This window comes from Kogia breviceps, chromosome 2 (genome assembly GCF_026419965.1).
Source record: "Kogia breviceps isolate mKogBre1 chromosome 2, mKogBre1 haplotype 1, whole genome shotgun sequence".
Taxonomy (NCBI): Eukaryota; Metazoa; Chordata; class Mammalia; order Artiodactyla; family Physeteridae; genus Kogia; species Kogia breviceps.
Genome location: NC_081311.1, coordinates 73,762,076 through 73,778,953, shown reverse-complemented (window position 1 = coordinate 73,778,953; position 16,878 = coordinate 73,762,076). Strand labels below are relative to the sequence as shown.

The 16,878-nt window shown below is 41.4% G+C and overlaps 1 protein-coding gene across 3 annotated transcripts in view; it reads right to left on the bottom strand.

The window, feature by feature from the left end:
- SLC16A9 (solute carrier family 16 member 9) overlaps positions 1-16,878 on the bottom strand; it is a 65,138-nt gene that overhangs the window by 26,304 nt on the left and 21,956 nt on the right. For 2 of the 3 annotated variants that reach the window (XM_059055072.2, XM_059055071.2), the window contains exon 2: positions 8,934-9,166. The exons of the other annotated variant lie outside the window; for it this stretch is intronic. In XM_059055072.2, the coding sequence (XP_058911055.1) occupies positions 8,934-9,129 (196 nt within the window). In that variant the 5' untranslated portion in view covers positions 9,130-9,166. The remainder of the gene's footprint in view (positions 1-8,933; positions 9,167-16,878) is intronic. 3 annotated transcript variants of the gene reach the window in all.

The window sequence follows — 16,878 nt, the reverse complement described above, 5'->3', positions numbered from 1 at the left end:
GTCTGGGTGATTAATCTCCATTGGTTGGATGAACTGAAAATGCTAAGTAGCAGAGCTAGCAGTCAGAACAGAAGACTGGTCTGAGGATGGCAGGTGGCAGGTGGGGCGTTAAGATGTATGCAGGGCTCTTAAAAGATATTCTACTCTCCTGCATAGTAGCCTGGCAACATCTTTGGCACAATGCTGACACGTTCCCTCAAAAAAGGTAAGAACCTATATATTAGGGAGTAACTCTATAAACCAAGGGTCCCCAACCCCTGGGCCACAGACCAGTACTGGTCCTGAGGCATGTTAGGAACTGGGCCGCACAGTAGGAGGTGAGTGGTGGGTCAGCGAGAGGAGCTTCATCTGCCGCTCCCCATCACTCCCCACCGCTCACATTACTGCCTGAACCATCTCCCACCCCATGGAAAAATCGTCTTCCACGAAACCAGTCCCTGGCGCCTAAAAGGTCAGGGACTGTCGCTCTAAACCAAAGTGATGACTGAGGAACGAAAGGAGGATGCGGTCGGGCTTTCAAGCCCTACAACCTCTTAAATACAACATGAAACAAAAGCATAAAATCATTTCTTAATGGTCATCTGCAAATCAGACTGATTAATATCATTCTCAGCCAATGAGGGGAATTAAATGAAGGAAATGAAAACGAAAACTCTTGTGGAAAAAGTGTTTTGTTATGATCAAGGCTGAATTAGAAAATGAGAAGGATGAGAAGATGTGGTACATATATACAATGGAATATTACTCAGCCATAAGAGAACAAAATAATGCCATTTGCAGTGACATGGATGGACCTAGAGATTATCATACTAAATGAAGTAAGTCAAAGACAAATATCATATGATACTGCTTTTCGTGGAATCTAAAAAAATGGTACAAATGAACTTATTTACAAAACAGAAACAGAGTCACAGATGTAGAAAACAAACTTACGGGTTTTTTTCCCAAGGGGGAAAGGAGGGGGAGGATAAATTGGGAGATTGGGATTGACATATATACACTACTATATATAAAACAGAAAACTAATAAGAGCCTACTGTATAGCACAGGGAACTCTACTCAATGCTCTGTAATGACCTATATGGGAAAATAATCTAAAAAGGAGTGGATATATGCATATGCATATGTATAACTGATTCACTTTGTTGTACAGCAGAAACTAACACAACAGTGAAAAATCAATTATACCCCAATAAAAATTAACTTTTTAAAAAAGAAAGAAAATGAGAAAGATGAGTTGTTCTAAAGAAGTCAGAATGATGTACATGTTAAGGGATGAAATTGTTTCCTTTAGCCCTTCAGGGTAATGTGGGAAGAAATGGAGTTAAATTTTTTGCTGGCTATTAAAATTAACGTGGAGGAAAAATACACATCTTTAAAAGTTTGCTAGTAACATAAATTTACGTCTGCATTAATCAAACAAAAGAGTAAATATTTGACCATTACCATTCCTTCACTATTTACCAAGCATCCATTAGAGCAGCACTGCTGCAAAATAGAAAGATAAGGAGGCACACATGGAATTTTAAACTTTCTACTAGCTGCATTAGATAAATAAGAAGAGGTAAAATTGATTTCAATAATATATTTTATCTAACCAAATATATCGAAAACATCATCATTTCAACATGATTAAAGAGATATTTTACACTCCTTTGTTTTGTACTAAGTCTTTGAAATTCACTGTGTATTTGTTACACGTATAGCACATCTCATCTTGAACTAGCCACATTTCAAGTGCCCAATAGCCACATGGGGCTAGTGCTTACTGTACTGGACCACACAGCACTGGAGTCTCATATCATGGTAGATAAGGACACAGAGAAGACGCAAAATTTCTGACCTAGACCAAAAGGCAAAACAAACACATATCAATACCTAAGGCCATGGGCAATAAGCACCAAAAGAAAGGTTCAGACCATGTGTTTGGGGATTTCAGAAAAGGGAGGTCACCATGGGCCAAAGAACTGAGCCTTGAACTGGGCTGTGAAGTATTGACAAAAGAGATGAAAATACATTCTAAATGGAGAGAAGAGGACCGTAATGTGGTTCTCCAATTTGTCATTTTCATAAGACAGCTTTGGAAAAGAAATTATTCCCTTTGGGAAAGAAATCAACTTCCGTGCACTTCTCTCCCCCAAAAAGTTTCAGAGAGTCCCCAGAGTGGTAAGATGGCCAGGCCTACTGTCGTAAGTAGGCCAATGGTACAATGAGAAATAAATTATAGCAGTAACCAGGCTGTGTGCTTGTAGCGCTGCAAGGATTTCCTAAGAGAGCAGTTTGATTAGGCCCACGAGTCCTATCTCTCTACTTACAAGGCGGGAGCCCAACAAACTGGCAGGTTTCTCACTTCTTACTCCCTTTTTTTAAAAAAAAATTTTGGCCACACCCCACAGCATGTGGGACCTTAGTTCCCCGACCAGGGAGGGAACCCAACCAGGGAGGGAACCCGACCAGGGAGGAAACCCGCGCCCCGCACTGGAACCGGAGTCTTAACCACTGGACGGCCAGGGAAGTCCCTGAGACGAGGAATTTTAAGTTCATCTTCCTGAGGAAGAGGAAGGCACTACAGAACCACACCCACTCAAATCCTTGCTTTCAAGTATACTGATCACCTTGCTTGTCGGTTGCTTTGGTGTATCACATACATTTGCTTTCTTCAAGTCAGCAAAACCTGCCAAGATTCTCACCAAACCCTAGACCTGCCTAGCACACTGGGAACGGGCCAGAGGAACAGCATCCTTGTAGGAGGCAGGAATTCAGTCCTATGCAAGGAGTTAACAGGGGGTAAAACTGTACAGATATGCTGAAAACCAGCTCTACCAATACTCACAACTAATGGAACAAGCCTGTTGGCTATATTGACTCATTATATTAACCTGGAGATAGATGTACTGACTCATTAGGGATTTGAAGATCTTTGGAGGAATTAAAGACAAAAAAAAGAGACAGGGAGGGGACTGTTAAATCTATCTGGAGTACAAAACTACAGAACAAAAGATCTCCCCGCTCTATCAGCAACTCTGTGGTCAGAAAAATGGTCCCACCCTTCTCCTTGAATGTGAATGATAACACCCAACCAAAGAGTGCTTTCTCCCAACTTAAAACAATGTAAGACCATGATCGCCCTTTAGTTGTTACCTTCCTGCCATTCCTTCTGAATCCTTCAGGTTTCGACCAGAGAAACTGAACCAGAAGAAGACTTAATTAAGAGATTTATTACAAGGAACTGGCTTATGTGGTTTTGGCACCTGGCTAGGCAAGGACTGCATCCACAGGACTAGGAGTCAGGAAGGGCAGATTGGACTCTCTCCCACAGGATGAAGCTATAGCCGTAGGCTGAATTTCTTCTTCTGGGAAAGTTCATTTCTACTCATAAAGACTTTCAACGAATTGAATCACATCCACCTAGATTATTTAAGATAATCTCATTTACTTCAAGTCAATTGATTATGGACTTGGAGCACATCTATAAGATACTTTCACAGAGATACCTCCATGACTGTTTGACTAACCGTGGAACTGCAGCCCTAGCCAAGTGGACACCGGCTATCACACCTCCTAACACATCACTCCTTCTCCAGCCAAATTTACTCTACCAGACTGCATCACCTGCAGCGCAATGCCAGGGCTTTGCATACAGGGACTCTGCGTGGACTGCCGTCTCCTTGCCCATGCATCTGGCCTGGCCCACCCTCCCTTCTGGCCCACTTCACAGCCTATCTCTATAAAACTCCAGAGACTGCCTTGTTCTTGCTATTCTTGGTATTTGTGGTGAAGTCTCAAGGCATTACTACCCTTTTTTCCTGCCTCTTCCCTGAGACTCTAAATCCCTTATAGCAGAGATGATGTCTGGGCCTCTCTAACACAGGAGAAGGGACTCTCTGAGTGTGTATAATGACGGTGTATAACCCAGGGAGGCCAAATCCTTGATATTCAGCTTTATTCATCCTAAGGATCATCTGGAAAAACAATTCAGATGAGAGGTCTACTTCTTAGTTAGTATTTTCTCAATTACTCAAGTTTCAAAGAGAAAGAATTAAGATTATAAAGAGTGTAAAGTTAAGAATTGCATGTCTTTCCGCTATTCTTAGCTACTGTCCAAATCTGGGTTTGTTAAAGAAATGGGTGGGCCCATTGTCTTTAATAATCTTGACAGCTCTCCCTCCTGCCCATCCCCCTAGAAATGTCTTTGTCTTTCAGGCTGAAGGGTCCCTTTCTTTTGCAGATTCCACAGTTTGGTTGGGACTGCCTGGGAGAGTAATTTTATTTGTGGGGGATTGTTGTTCTTTAATAACTAATATTTGTTGAGTACCTACCATATGCCAAGCACCATCTCAAGTACTCTACATGGCAATCATATAAGGTAGGTACTTTTATTTTTCATTTGTTTATTTTTTTGTCTGTGCCGTGCAGCATGCAGAATCTTAGTTCCCCAACCAAGGACTGAACCTACGCCCCCTGCAGTGCAAGCGTGGAGTCAACCACTGGACCACCAGGGAAGTCCCAGGTAGGTACTTTTATTATCTCCAATTTAAAGATGCAGAAACAGACTTAACAGGCTAGAAAAACCATTGTTGGGTGTCAATCTTTCTCTCCTTTTTTGTTTTTTTTTTTCCAATCTTCCTCTTAGACAATGTGTTCATCTTGGGCAGGTCACTAAACCTTAAGGACAATAATGCCTATTTCAGTGTGTTGTTATGAGGATCAACCAAGATCAAGTAAGTGAAGGTGTCTGGTATTGAGCCAAGCACACAAGGGGCACTTTTTGAACTAAAGGGACAAGTACATGAAAAGTAGAATTTGTATGTTGCTTAGCAAATGTACTTCTGCTGTGCTTGTTCAATTATAAATCTCCAGAGGTTGGATCACAGAACTAGTCAAGGATGACACCTACCAGGCCTTCTCTGGACAAAACTGGGTAAAGAAAACAACTCATGTTTCTCAGCTATGATGTGGCTTGCTGCATCAGAATCATCTGGGGAACTAGTTAAAAAGAACATTCCTGGGACCACCCTCCACCCCCACCTCACAGCACTGATGAGTAAGAAATTGGCTTTTTAGACAAGCTCAAGTAATTCATATGTACTCCCGATTTTAAGAGCAACTATCAAAGATGTCTTTATGTAAATATATACACACATATATATATAAATTAATTTTTATCAAAAAGGATGCAAAGATGTCCATTTATGTGTTTTTTCCCCAGAATTGGGGCCACTGGACACAATTTGTCATGGTTTCCATGGCATACACAGTGACACATTCAAGCAGAAACCTACAAGAGTTCCCTTTATAAATATGTCAACACCAATTTACATTTGAGAATCATCAAGAAGTGCAAGACTGCAATCTAAGTAGAGAGGGCTTAAGCCAGTGGTAGCTCCCAACTGAAAATCACTTTGGGGGCTTGAAAAAGATTCACGTATGTGGGCCCCACTAAGACTGACTGAATCAGAATGTCTGAGGGTCAAATCCAAGCATTTATATGCTGAAATCTTTCTATAGATGATTCTGATTATCTCCCTGGTCAAGAATCATTGACAATCATGATGAGATGTAATTTTCCTATTTCCAAGGTAGTACCGATCCGTTTGTTTTTGTGTAGAAGAAAGTTGTCAACAAATTAGATGATGAATGTGGCTCAAACACCACTAGACCCCTCTTGCTAATACTGTATTACATAGCTTTCAGGATTTGTCCCTTAATTTATGCTATGAAGAGCCAAGGGAAGCCAACAACACAGATACTCAGTGGCCACTAACTAAAGTGCACACAGCATGTGCACAAACACACACAAACACACACCTATAAGTCTTAGCTCTCCAGTCATCATTTTTTTTCTCACTGCTTCCTCATTCTGGAACCCTTTGGTCTCCGTATTCTATGTTTATCTACAAAAGCTTTGATTAGCTGCTTCAAACGTCTTCGCATCTAGCTGAAGAGACTGAAGATAAGTTACTTGCACAAGGTCCCTCAGCTACAGGGTGGTACAGCCAGGACTCAGATTAGCTCTGACTTCAGCCCAACACTCCCCCAGTACTTCTTCATTCCCTGGACATTTGGTGGGATGCTCTCTCTCTCTCTCCAGCCCATCAAGCAGGGCTGGCCTCGTAGGCACGCAACCAATGCAGCTGCACAGGACTCAGCTCTGAGAAGGGCCACACACTTGGTCTGCTGCCCTGCTGCTGCTGTCTTGAAATTCTTAACTTTTTTAACTGGAGGCCTTGCATTTTCATTTTGCACGTGGTAGTGCAAATTATGTAGCTGGTCCTGCCTACAAGTGAAGGGGGCTGCTTGTGGCCCCTGAGACAGACTGGTCCATCCACTTAGGAACTTGCAGAAAGTGGAGAGGTGCAGTTCAGTTTTCAGAGTCTCAGCATCAGCTCTGACCACCAATACCCCATCCATCCCTAAGAAGATCTCAGCTTCCCTTAACACCTCAAACCTTCAAGTCTTACCTGGACAGACTTCCTGAAAAAGAGCTTTGTTCTCCAAGTATGTGCTGACGGAGATAGCATTTCAATTACCCTTTGACCCTCGCAGGAAGGCAAGGTAATTGAATTTCTGTTTAACTTTGTATTTGCTAATAGAAATGATGACTAATTGGGACTTCCCTGGTGGTCCAGTGGTAAAGAATCTGCCTTCCAATGCAGGGGACTCGGGGTTCGATCTCTGGTGGAGGAACCAAGATCCCACATGCCACAGGGCAACTAAGCCCGTGCCCCACAATTACTGAGCTCTTGCGCCTCAATGAGAGAGCCTGCGTGCCGCAAACTACCGAGCCCATGTGCTCTGGAACCCGCACGCCACAACTAGAGAGCCCACGCACCCTGGAGCCTGCCCACTAAAACTAGAGAATGAAAACCTGCCGCCACAACTAGAGAGAAGCCCGTGCGCCACAACGAAGAGCCTGCACCACCGTGAAACATCCTGCATGCCTCAACAAAGATCCTGCATGCTGCAACTAAGACCCGACGCAGCCAAAAAAGAAATGGTGACTAATTGGAGAACGTTTAAAAATTCTCTTCTCACCAGATCATTTTCTAAAAATTATATTCTCAAACATATCAATCATCATCCACTTGTACTTTGACAGCTTTACAAACAATCCACATTTTGAAAAACTCTTTCAAACAAACCTTGGCAAATGTTTCCTGCTTTTCTGACACTTATAATGACGGTGTTATTTTTGTTTGTTTAGTTACTGTTTAGTTCTCTTATCTGACATGGCCAGATGATCCAGCATTGTTTTTCAAGTCTTGTTTTTAATTTAACAATGTAATTCATCAATTGGAAGCAACTGTTTTTGTTTTGCTTTGTTTTAAGAAGTCCCCTTTAGTGAACTGGAAAGATAACAGATTTAAAAGAAGGAATGGCCAATGCATTTTCTTTGTAAATCATTTTACAGCTGAAAAGTACCTTATAAATCACCACATTCACTGTCCTTATTTTCCCCATAAGAAGAGAGATTGTGATTTGCTCAATGAATAATGTAAAGGTCATAGCTCAGGATGAGACTCCAGGTCTACATCTTAGCATATCTGTTCTTTTTTTAAAATCTTTATTGGGGTATAGTTGATTTACAATGTTGTGTTACTTTCTGCTGTACAACAAAGTGAATCAGTTATACATATGCATATATCCACTTTTTTAGATTCTATTCCCATACAGGCCATTACAGAGTATTGAGACGAGTTCCCTGTGCTATACAGTAGGTACTTATTAGTGATCTATTTTATATATAGTAGTGTGTATATAGCATGTCTGTTCTTAACTAGTTCCAAGTAAGTTAGACTGATGATCACTAAATACAACTGCAGAGTTCAAACTATGACTCCAGAAATTGAAGTGCATATGATTTTAGTCCTTAAAAAAAAAAGCCGCTCTACTGTGCTCTCTAAAGATGTTAAGAATCACTATTATATCATACCTGATAAATGTTTATCAAGAATATTACTTTTGGGGCTTGCCTGGTGGCACAGTGGTTAAGAATCCGCCTGCCAATGCAAGGGACACGGGTTCGAGCCCTGGTCCGGGAAGATCCCGCATGCCACAGAGCAACTAAGCCCATGCGCCACAACTACTGAGCCTGTGCTCTAGAGCCCATGAGCCACAACAAGAGAAGCCACCGCAACGAGAAGCCCTCGCACCGCAACTAAGAGTAGCCCCTGCTCGTTGCAACTAGAGAAAGCCCACGTGCAGCAATGAAGACCCAATGCAGCCAAAAACAAATTAATAAATAAAATAAATTTTTTTAAAAATAGGATATTACTTTTGGAGACATTTTATGAAGATCACACAAAATGCATCACATACATCTTATACATAACACTATATGTAAATTCTTAATGTCATTATCATTGTTGAGAAGGGACTATTTTTTGTCATATCAAATTTTTCTTAAGAAGGTGACATAAATGTAGGACATGCAATCTGATCACAGTGTATCCGAATCAGAGAGGAGTAATTATGAATCATAGAGGAACTGTTCCCAGGACTACTGAAAAATATTTGGTCCTTTGGTCACCAGCATTCATCGGACATACCTGGATCACTGCCCTCATACCCCTGTATCTTTCTTATTTGTGGAAACGTGTGTCTCACTAGACTGAGCCTCTTAAAGGTAGAAATGATGTGTTTGCCATTCATCCTTTCATATCCAGCATCTAGCACACTGCCTGGCACACAGTAGCAAATAAATATATAAAGGAATAAATGAATGGACAACTGAATCTCTGGTGGAATTCCTGTATTGTCACATAGATTTGTGACAGTGAAAGAGTGGTTTATAATCTCAGTGAAGGCAGCAAAGTAGGTGCTATACTTTAAAAAAAAGAAAATAGCCTCCTATGTCTTGCACAATGTGAATGATGCAGCAAACATAATTAAATGATTAATGAGTGAGGAGAAGCATAAGTTTCTCCACTTACTTGCAAGCAAGCCAACTCCACTTGCAAGGGATCCGACCCAGGCTGTTTTTCCCTTCCCTTCACCAAAGGCGTCCAGCCATTCTATGTACAAGACGCCAACAGCTAGCGGAGATCCGTAACACAAAAACTGAGTAAAGAGGGAGGCCAGTACAATCACCCAGCCCCAGCCACCATCAGGTGGCTTCTTAAATTCCATTGTAATGTGAGATCAAGGCGGTGTTTCTCTGTAGGTCCTAAGCAAAAACAAAAAGAAAAAAAGAAAAGCATATTTAGAGTGTGGTGAGGCATGGTATTTTAGATTAAAAATATCTCCTCCCAAATTGAAACATAAAAAAAGTTCTCTAAAAATATGAGGAAAAGGATAAAATATCATCGATATACCAAGTTAACTTTAAAATTTTGATTTCTGATTTGAATAAGTAATACATCCACGTTTCCAAAAAGATGTTTTTTATATCATAAAAAGGATAAATTCGGACTTTGGGATTAACATATACCCACTATACCATATATAAAGTAGATAACCAACGGGAACCTACTGTATAGCACAGGGAACTCTATTCAATATTTTTGTAATAACCTAGAAGGGAAAAGACTCGGAATCACTGTGCTGTACACCTGAAACTCACACGACATTGCAAATCAACTATACTTCAATTTTTTAAAAAGGCATAGAGTGTAAAGTCTTCTCCCCAAACTTGCCCCCATTCACCAGGTTCCCACCCCAATCCAACCACAGGAAATCACTGTTTTGGGTTTCCTGTCCCACGTTGAGTTCCCCAGGAAACACTCTTACTTAGCAAGAGGAGGAGTTTCCTAAAAGTGTTCTCTTTCTATGGAAGAGACCAGACAGCAGCAGGAGAAGGTAAATTACCATGCAGATTAAGGAAGGGGAGGGATTTCTAAAGCTGGCTGACCCTTCAGAGTTGCCCTGAGTTGGGGGTGGGAAGCTGGCCCTTCACATCCCCATGTTGCTAATTCACTGATTGCAGGCCACCCCAGAAGGAGGCATGACCTCAGGTAAGGTGACTCTCTGCAAAAGAGGCAATCATTACCCATGGGGTTTGTTCGCTGAAGGCCATCTGTCAGCAGCCCTTCAGCTGCTTCAGCAAGAAATCTTTCATTCCTAAGGGGGTCTGGAGGCAGCACACCACAATGGTCACACTCGAGTATCCTTCCAGAGTTTCTTTATGAATATGCAAGCAAAACCAAGCAAATAGTCTTAGATTTCCTTTTTTCAACAAAAAGTGGATATCGTACATTCTATTCCATGCCTTGTTTTATTCGCTTAACATCCTTGGGAATGCTTCCCTGTCAACACATAGGGAGCATCCTTAGTCTTCTTTCTTAAATACACACATATGGCTGTATACTTGTTTGTTTGTTTTCCTTATTGAATAGGCAAAACATTCCCATGGTTCAAAAATGAAAAAAATGACAAATATACAGTCTCCATCTACCTAGTTCCCACCTAACTTCCATTCTCTCCACCAGTAACCAATGCTTCTTGTTTCTTTTATATCCTTTCAGAATTAATTTATGAGTACATAAGCTAACTCATATACAGATTTCCTCTAACTTTTGACACAAAAAAATAGCATATTATATACATTGGTGTGTGTCTTGCTTTTTTTCACTTGACAAATACCTGGCAATGCATACATAGTAACCTTCCTCATTCCTTTCTTTCTGCTACATTGTGTTCCAGTAATTCTCAATTGTTAACCAGTCCCCATGGCTTCCAATGAAAAACAATGCTGCCGTGAATAACCTTACATACACATTTATCTCTCTACATACCTGTCAGGAATTGCTGAGTCAATTACAAATATACATTTGTAGCTGTAAATTAGCAAATTGACTTCAAGTGATTAAACCGATTTATATGATCCCCAGCAACTTTGGGTGTGGTGTGTTGTGAAACTTCTCGATTTTTGCCAATTTGTTCGCTTTAAAACAGTAGTTCAGGGCTTCCCTGGTGGCGCAGTGGTTGCGAGTCCGCCTGCCGATGCAGGGGACACGGGTTCGTGCCCCGGTCCGGGAAGATCCCACATGCCGCAGAACGACTGGGCCCGTGAGCCATGACCGCTAAGCCTGCACGTCCGGAGCCTGTGCTCCGCAACGGGAGAGGCCACAGCAGTGAGAGGCCCGCGTACCGCAAAAAAAACACACAGTATTTCATTACAGTTTTAATTTGCATTTCTCAACATTCTCTGAATGATGTGTGTCGTTTCATAGGTGAAAAGCCATTTGTAATTCGTATCTAATTCTTGGGAATATATGGGTGTTTCTGGATTTTTCTTTCTGTTCCACTGATCTGTCTATTCACTCACCATACCACATTTGTTTAACTACTAAGTCTTTTTTTTTTTCCGGCCGCGCCATGAGGCTTATAGGGTCCCTAGTTCCCCGAGCAGAGATTGAAGCCGCGCCCTCGGCAGTGAGAGCGCAGAGTCCTAACCACTGGACCACCAGGGAATTCCCTAAGTCTTTTTTTTTTTTTTTTTTTTTTTGCGGTACGCGGGCCTCTCACTGTTGTGGCCTCTCCCGTTGCGGAGCACAGGCTCCGGACGCGCAGGCTCAGCGGCCATGGCTCACGGGCCCAGCCGTTCCGCGGCATGTGGGATCTTCCCGGACCAGGGCACGAACCCGCGTCCCCTGCATTGGCAGGCGGACTCTCAACCACTGCGCCACCAGGGAAGCCCCCCCTAAGTCTTTTTAATATATTTTAAGTTCCAGTGGAAATAGTTCCTTCCCTCTCTCTCCATCATTGCACACCTTTTCAATATTTTCTTGGTTCCTCTTGTTTACTTTTTTATATGAACTTCAGAATCAGTTTGTCTGCTTCTAAAAGAAATCTGATGGTGTTTTCATTAGGACTGAGTTAAATTATAAATTGACTTAAGGAAAAATACTCCTTTTATGATGTTGAATCTTTCTATCTTCCATTTCATATCTTTCCATTTGTTCAAGTCTACTTTTGTGTTCTTAGTGTTTAAAATTTTCCCCAAAATTTTTTTATTTTTATATATCTTATCCTTTTTGCTAATATTATAATTGGGCTTATTTCTTTGATTTGTCTTCTGTTTGTATGTGTAAAAGCTATTAATATCTGTATGTTAATTTTGGACTCCACTACCTTACTATAAAATCTGTTTGAAGTAGATTTTTGGTTGATTCTCTTGGATACATACAATCTATAATACAATAAAGTTATATAACCATCTACAAACAGTGGTAGTTTTACCCCCTAACTTCGGATTTTTATGCATCTATCTTCCTTCTTTTGCCTTTGCATGCGACAAGCATCTAGAATAATGTTAAATAAGAAGAGTACACATCGTTGTCTAGTTCCTAAATTCAATGGGAAAGCCTTCAAGTGTCATGGTGCTGCTTCTGAGGCTGAGATAGATATATTTCACAAAGTTAAGAAAAAAAGTTTCTACTTTTGAGTATTATTATAAAGAATGTTTATTACACTTTTCTGAAATGCATTTCCAGTGCATACGGAGATTATTATGATTTGCTTCTTTTAATTTTGAATGTAACAAAATCTGTATTTTCTACTATTGAACCATACTTGAATTAGTAGACTAAATCCTCCCTGGTTCATGCTCTACTTTGATTATGTCAGTCTGTTTGAGGGAGGGTTAAATTCATAAGTGAGATTTGTCTCTTTTTGTTTTTAATTTTGACTAGGTTTTGGTATCAAAATGATATTTTAAAGGAATTTGAAAACATTCATTCTTTATAAGTTCTGAAACAGTTTACATGGCAACAGATTTGGAGGCCCAAGGCCTGAACTTCCTGCCCCCAACAGAGCCGCCCACTTAATCTTCACCTCCTGTCTCTCTTCACCATGCCAGGTTTACAGTCAGGTTCAACAGTCTTCTTTGCCCACAGATTTTGCCAAACCATCCCCTTGGCTGTAGTTTCATCAGATAATAGGTAAAGAAAGTAGGAATATCATTCATCCATTCATGCATATCCCTAATTAGATGGTGAGGCATGTGGCTACCTTAAGAGAGTAATAGTTACACCCATCAATTTAGCTGAGCCTCAGTAAATTTCTCCATTTTGACATTCAAAGCCCTGGGCAAAAATCACTCACCACCTGCCACAGGATTTTGTACAAATTAACTTTCAATGTTTCATAACTGAAAACTGAAAGATATTATAAGTTGTGCCCAAAACTGTGGAGTCTAAAATCCAGTCTCCCAGACCACATGATTGTGTTAGCAGCCAGAATACTCCAAACTTCCAAATATCGAAACCCTTTGAAGTGTTCAGGTATGTCCCTTCATCAGAAATTTACTCTCTCCAGTACCTACTCTATTGTAAAAGTAAACAATAAAATTCTGTTCCTCCTAATGACAATGTAGTACTCTGAAATTCCTGTTTAAATACCTTTTAAAGAAAAGATAGCCTTAATTTCCTAAACTAGATAATATATGATAGCAATAGCCAAACACCTAATGAGACTAAAAGGCTGTATAAAAACAAATGCATAAGACACTGTCCTTCATTTAAATCTTCAAATTACAGCACTCCAGGAAAAGTACACATTTACAAAGGCAAAGCAGCACAATCATAAATAAAGCCAGTATTTTCTGGAGGGCAGGAGGGAAGGCAGTGAAAGGGTGAGGCATATCTCCCTTGCCAGTCTGCAAACTGAAGTAGACAGAAATGCCTTTATACACCAAGTACCTTTGTCTTGCCTTGTTTTGCTTTGCCTTGCCTTGGGTGACATTTCAACACACAGGACAGGAGCCAGAGAAATTCTTTTCACAGTAAATATTTGGGAGAGCAAACCTTTGAAATACAAAGCTTCCATATATATCAACTTAGACTAGAAACACGAGTTTTTATAAAGAGTTGGCTAAGAGCTTCTGACCTTTAATTGTCACATAGTTTGAGATACTCGTAGCCTGAAGAGAACATGGTGAAAAATACCATTTAGTGATTTCTTGTTTTCTGTCAGGGCAACACCTTTCTCCTGTACTTTCCTCTATTCCTTAGATGTCGCTCACCTGCTACTTCTCTGATATTCTATGTTCTGTAAGGCGATTTCACAAACAGACTAGCCTTTCCTCCCTGCTGCTAATGGTACTGTTTCCTCTGGAGCACCTGGATCTTCCAACGGAAGAGGCCACAACAACAACAAAAAAAGAAACCCTCTGTCAGATCCTACTATCTTTGCTCCCTAAGGATACCCAAGCCTGGTTTCTCCAGCCTTCCATTTCATTCTATGAGCTAACATAGTAAATTATTTGGTTAATTGGTTGTTAGCTGGTATTTGTTTCTTTTTTTTTCTTTTTTTGCGGTACGCGGGCCTCTCACTGCCGCGGCCTCTCCCTTGGTGGAGCACAGGCTCCGGACACGCAGGCTCAGCGGCCATGGCTCACGGGCCCAGCCGCTCCGCGGCACGTGGGATCTTCCCGGACCGGGGCACGAACCCGCTTCTCCTGCATCGGCAGGCGGACTCCCAACCACTGCGCCACCAGGGAAGCCCTGGTATTTGTTTCTTTTAAGTGGAACAGAATAAACATGTGGTGAGTATGCAGTAATTTCAAGTTGATTATTTTAACCATCCATACCCTGCTTGCTCCTATTTGGGCAAAAGGTTCAGCTTAGGAGTATAGTCTATGACCACAAAATACAGGAAATATAGATATGCCATACCTTTTTTTCTGAAAATTTCATCTTATTAATCCTCCTTCTGGACAACTTATGATCCAATATGATAAAATGCCTTCCCTGGCATTCTTGTATGTAAAAAGTCTAAATTAAGTGAAATTTCCACTAAGCCCACTTATCCTAATATTGACAGAAATGCAGTGTTATAAAAATGGGGTCTTCATTGAAAAAAGCTTTTTGATCACTTTCAACCTAAATTATATTGCACTCGATACCAAAGGAAATCAGAAGGAATATAAGGCATTGCCCTTGCCATCTAGGAGCTTATAACCCCATTAGAAGGTAAGATACGCTCACAAGAGAGTATACAGTTAAGTGCCACAGAGGTGGGTAGATAGTAAACCTTTAGGAGTCAGAGGGAATGAGGCAATCAAGGCAGGAGCAGGAGTGGAAGCCCTCACAAAGCAGGTTTGTTCTAAAGAATAATGTAGAGACTCATGAAAGCAGGGCTCGGACAAGAGGATCAAGATTCATATGGGTGTGGAATCAGGAAAAGGCTTAATAGGTTGCATGTAAAGTGAAGAGGGCAGACCTTACAAGGCTCCCAGAGGAAAATTAGATTAGAAAGAGGCACTCTCCTCTGAAACTTAACAGGAAAGTGTCTCAAGAAGCCTGTGTTTATAGCCCCAAGATAGGATTCTTTTTACACTTTTTGTAATAAATCCTGGCACTAATAATAACCCATTTATATTATCTAAGTGGTGTGTTTTTTCCCTAAAAAATAGCAGGATCAATAAGTACCAGAACATGTTTTATTCCATGAGTATATTCAAAGGTTTGGGAATGTATTCATATGACTGTATAAAAATATGCTTCTAGGAAACACATGCACTGTAGTATATTCTAGTACATCCTTTGAGAATTTGGAATCTTTTAACCTGTGTTAACAAATTCAGACTCTGCATGACAAAACATCTTATAAAACTCAAAATTAGAAGACATTTTGAAAGACAATTTGAACAGAACTGTAATTTAGGGGTAGTTTTGTCACACGACAGAGTCTGACGGGATATCACAAAATTAACTTTAACATAATTTAAGTGTATTTCTTATCTTTCACTTAAAAATTAAATGTATTCTGGAGAGCAGCCAAAGATGACAGGGTAGAAAGACCCTGAGCTCACCTCCTCTCATGAGCACACCAATATCACAACTATCTGCAGAACAGCTATCGATGAAAATGACTGGAAACTATCAGAAAAGATCCTCTACTGAAACCGAGCAGGACCCTGTGGGGCTCCTGGGCACGGACCCTTTCTGTCCCCCATTCCTTGTAGGGAATGACCTCCATGACCTTCCCTGAGCCCCAAAGGGCAGATTCAAACAGTTGCTAATTAGAAGGAAGGGAGGGGATGCAGAGACAAAGGAGGAGCAGCCAAGAAACAACAGTACAGCCTTGGGGCAGGGTCCTGGTTCAGCCTGAAGGGATACACAGAACAGTATCTTTGAACAATTTATAGAAATAAAACCCCCAACAAATGGAAGATGTCAGCATTCTTCATTCCAGAGAAGACCACCTGGGACCAGATTAAAGGAACCAGAGAAGCTCATTAAAAGATTACCTGAGGGGCTTCCCTGGTGGCACAGTGGTTGAGAGTCTGCCTGCCGATGCAGGGGACACGGGTTCGTGCCCTGGTCCGGGAGGATCCCACATGCCGCAGGGCAGCTAGGCCCGCGAGCCGTGGCTGCTGAGCCTGCGCGTCCGTGTCCGGAGCCTGTGCTCCGCAACGGGGAGAGGCCACAACAGTAAGAAGCCCGTGTACCGCAAAAAAAAAAAAAAGATTACCTGAGACCAGATTAAAGGAGTGCAGGCCCTGTACACATCCTAGTCTTATCAGCAACCCCCACCCTTGAACCCTTGCTATAAAACTCCTCACCAAATCTCCCTGGGTTGGGACACATAGTTTTCGAGAGTGGGACACCACTGTGTCCCCTTTGTCCTGGCAAAGCAATAAAGCTATTCTTTCCTACTTCACCCAAAACCCTGTCTCTGAGATTTGATCTGACACTGGTGCACAGAGGTCGAGCTTTCAGCATCAGTACAACTAAAGACATAAAGAAAGAACCACAATGACATGGGTAGGAAGGGCAGACTTGTGATGTAATCAAATCCCATACCTCCAGGTGGGTGACCCACAAACTGGAGAATAACTATACTGCAGAGGCTCTCCCACAGGAGTGAGGTTCTGAGCCCCACATTGGGCTCCCTACCCGAGGGTTCTGCACTGGGAAGATGAGTCCCCACAGC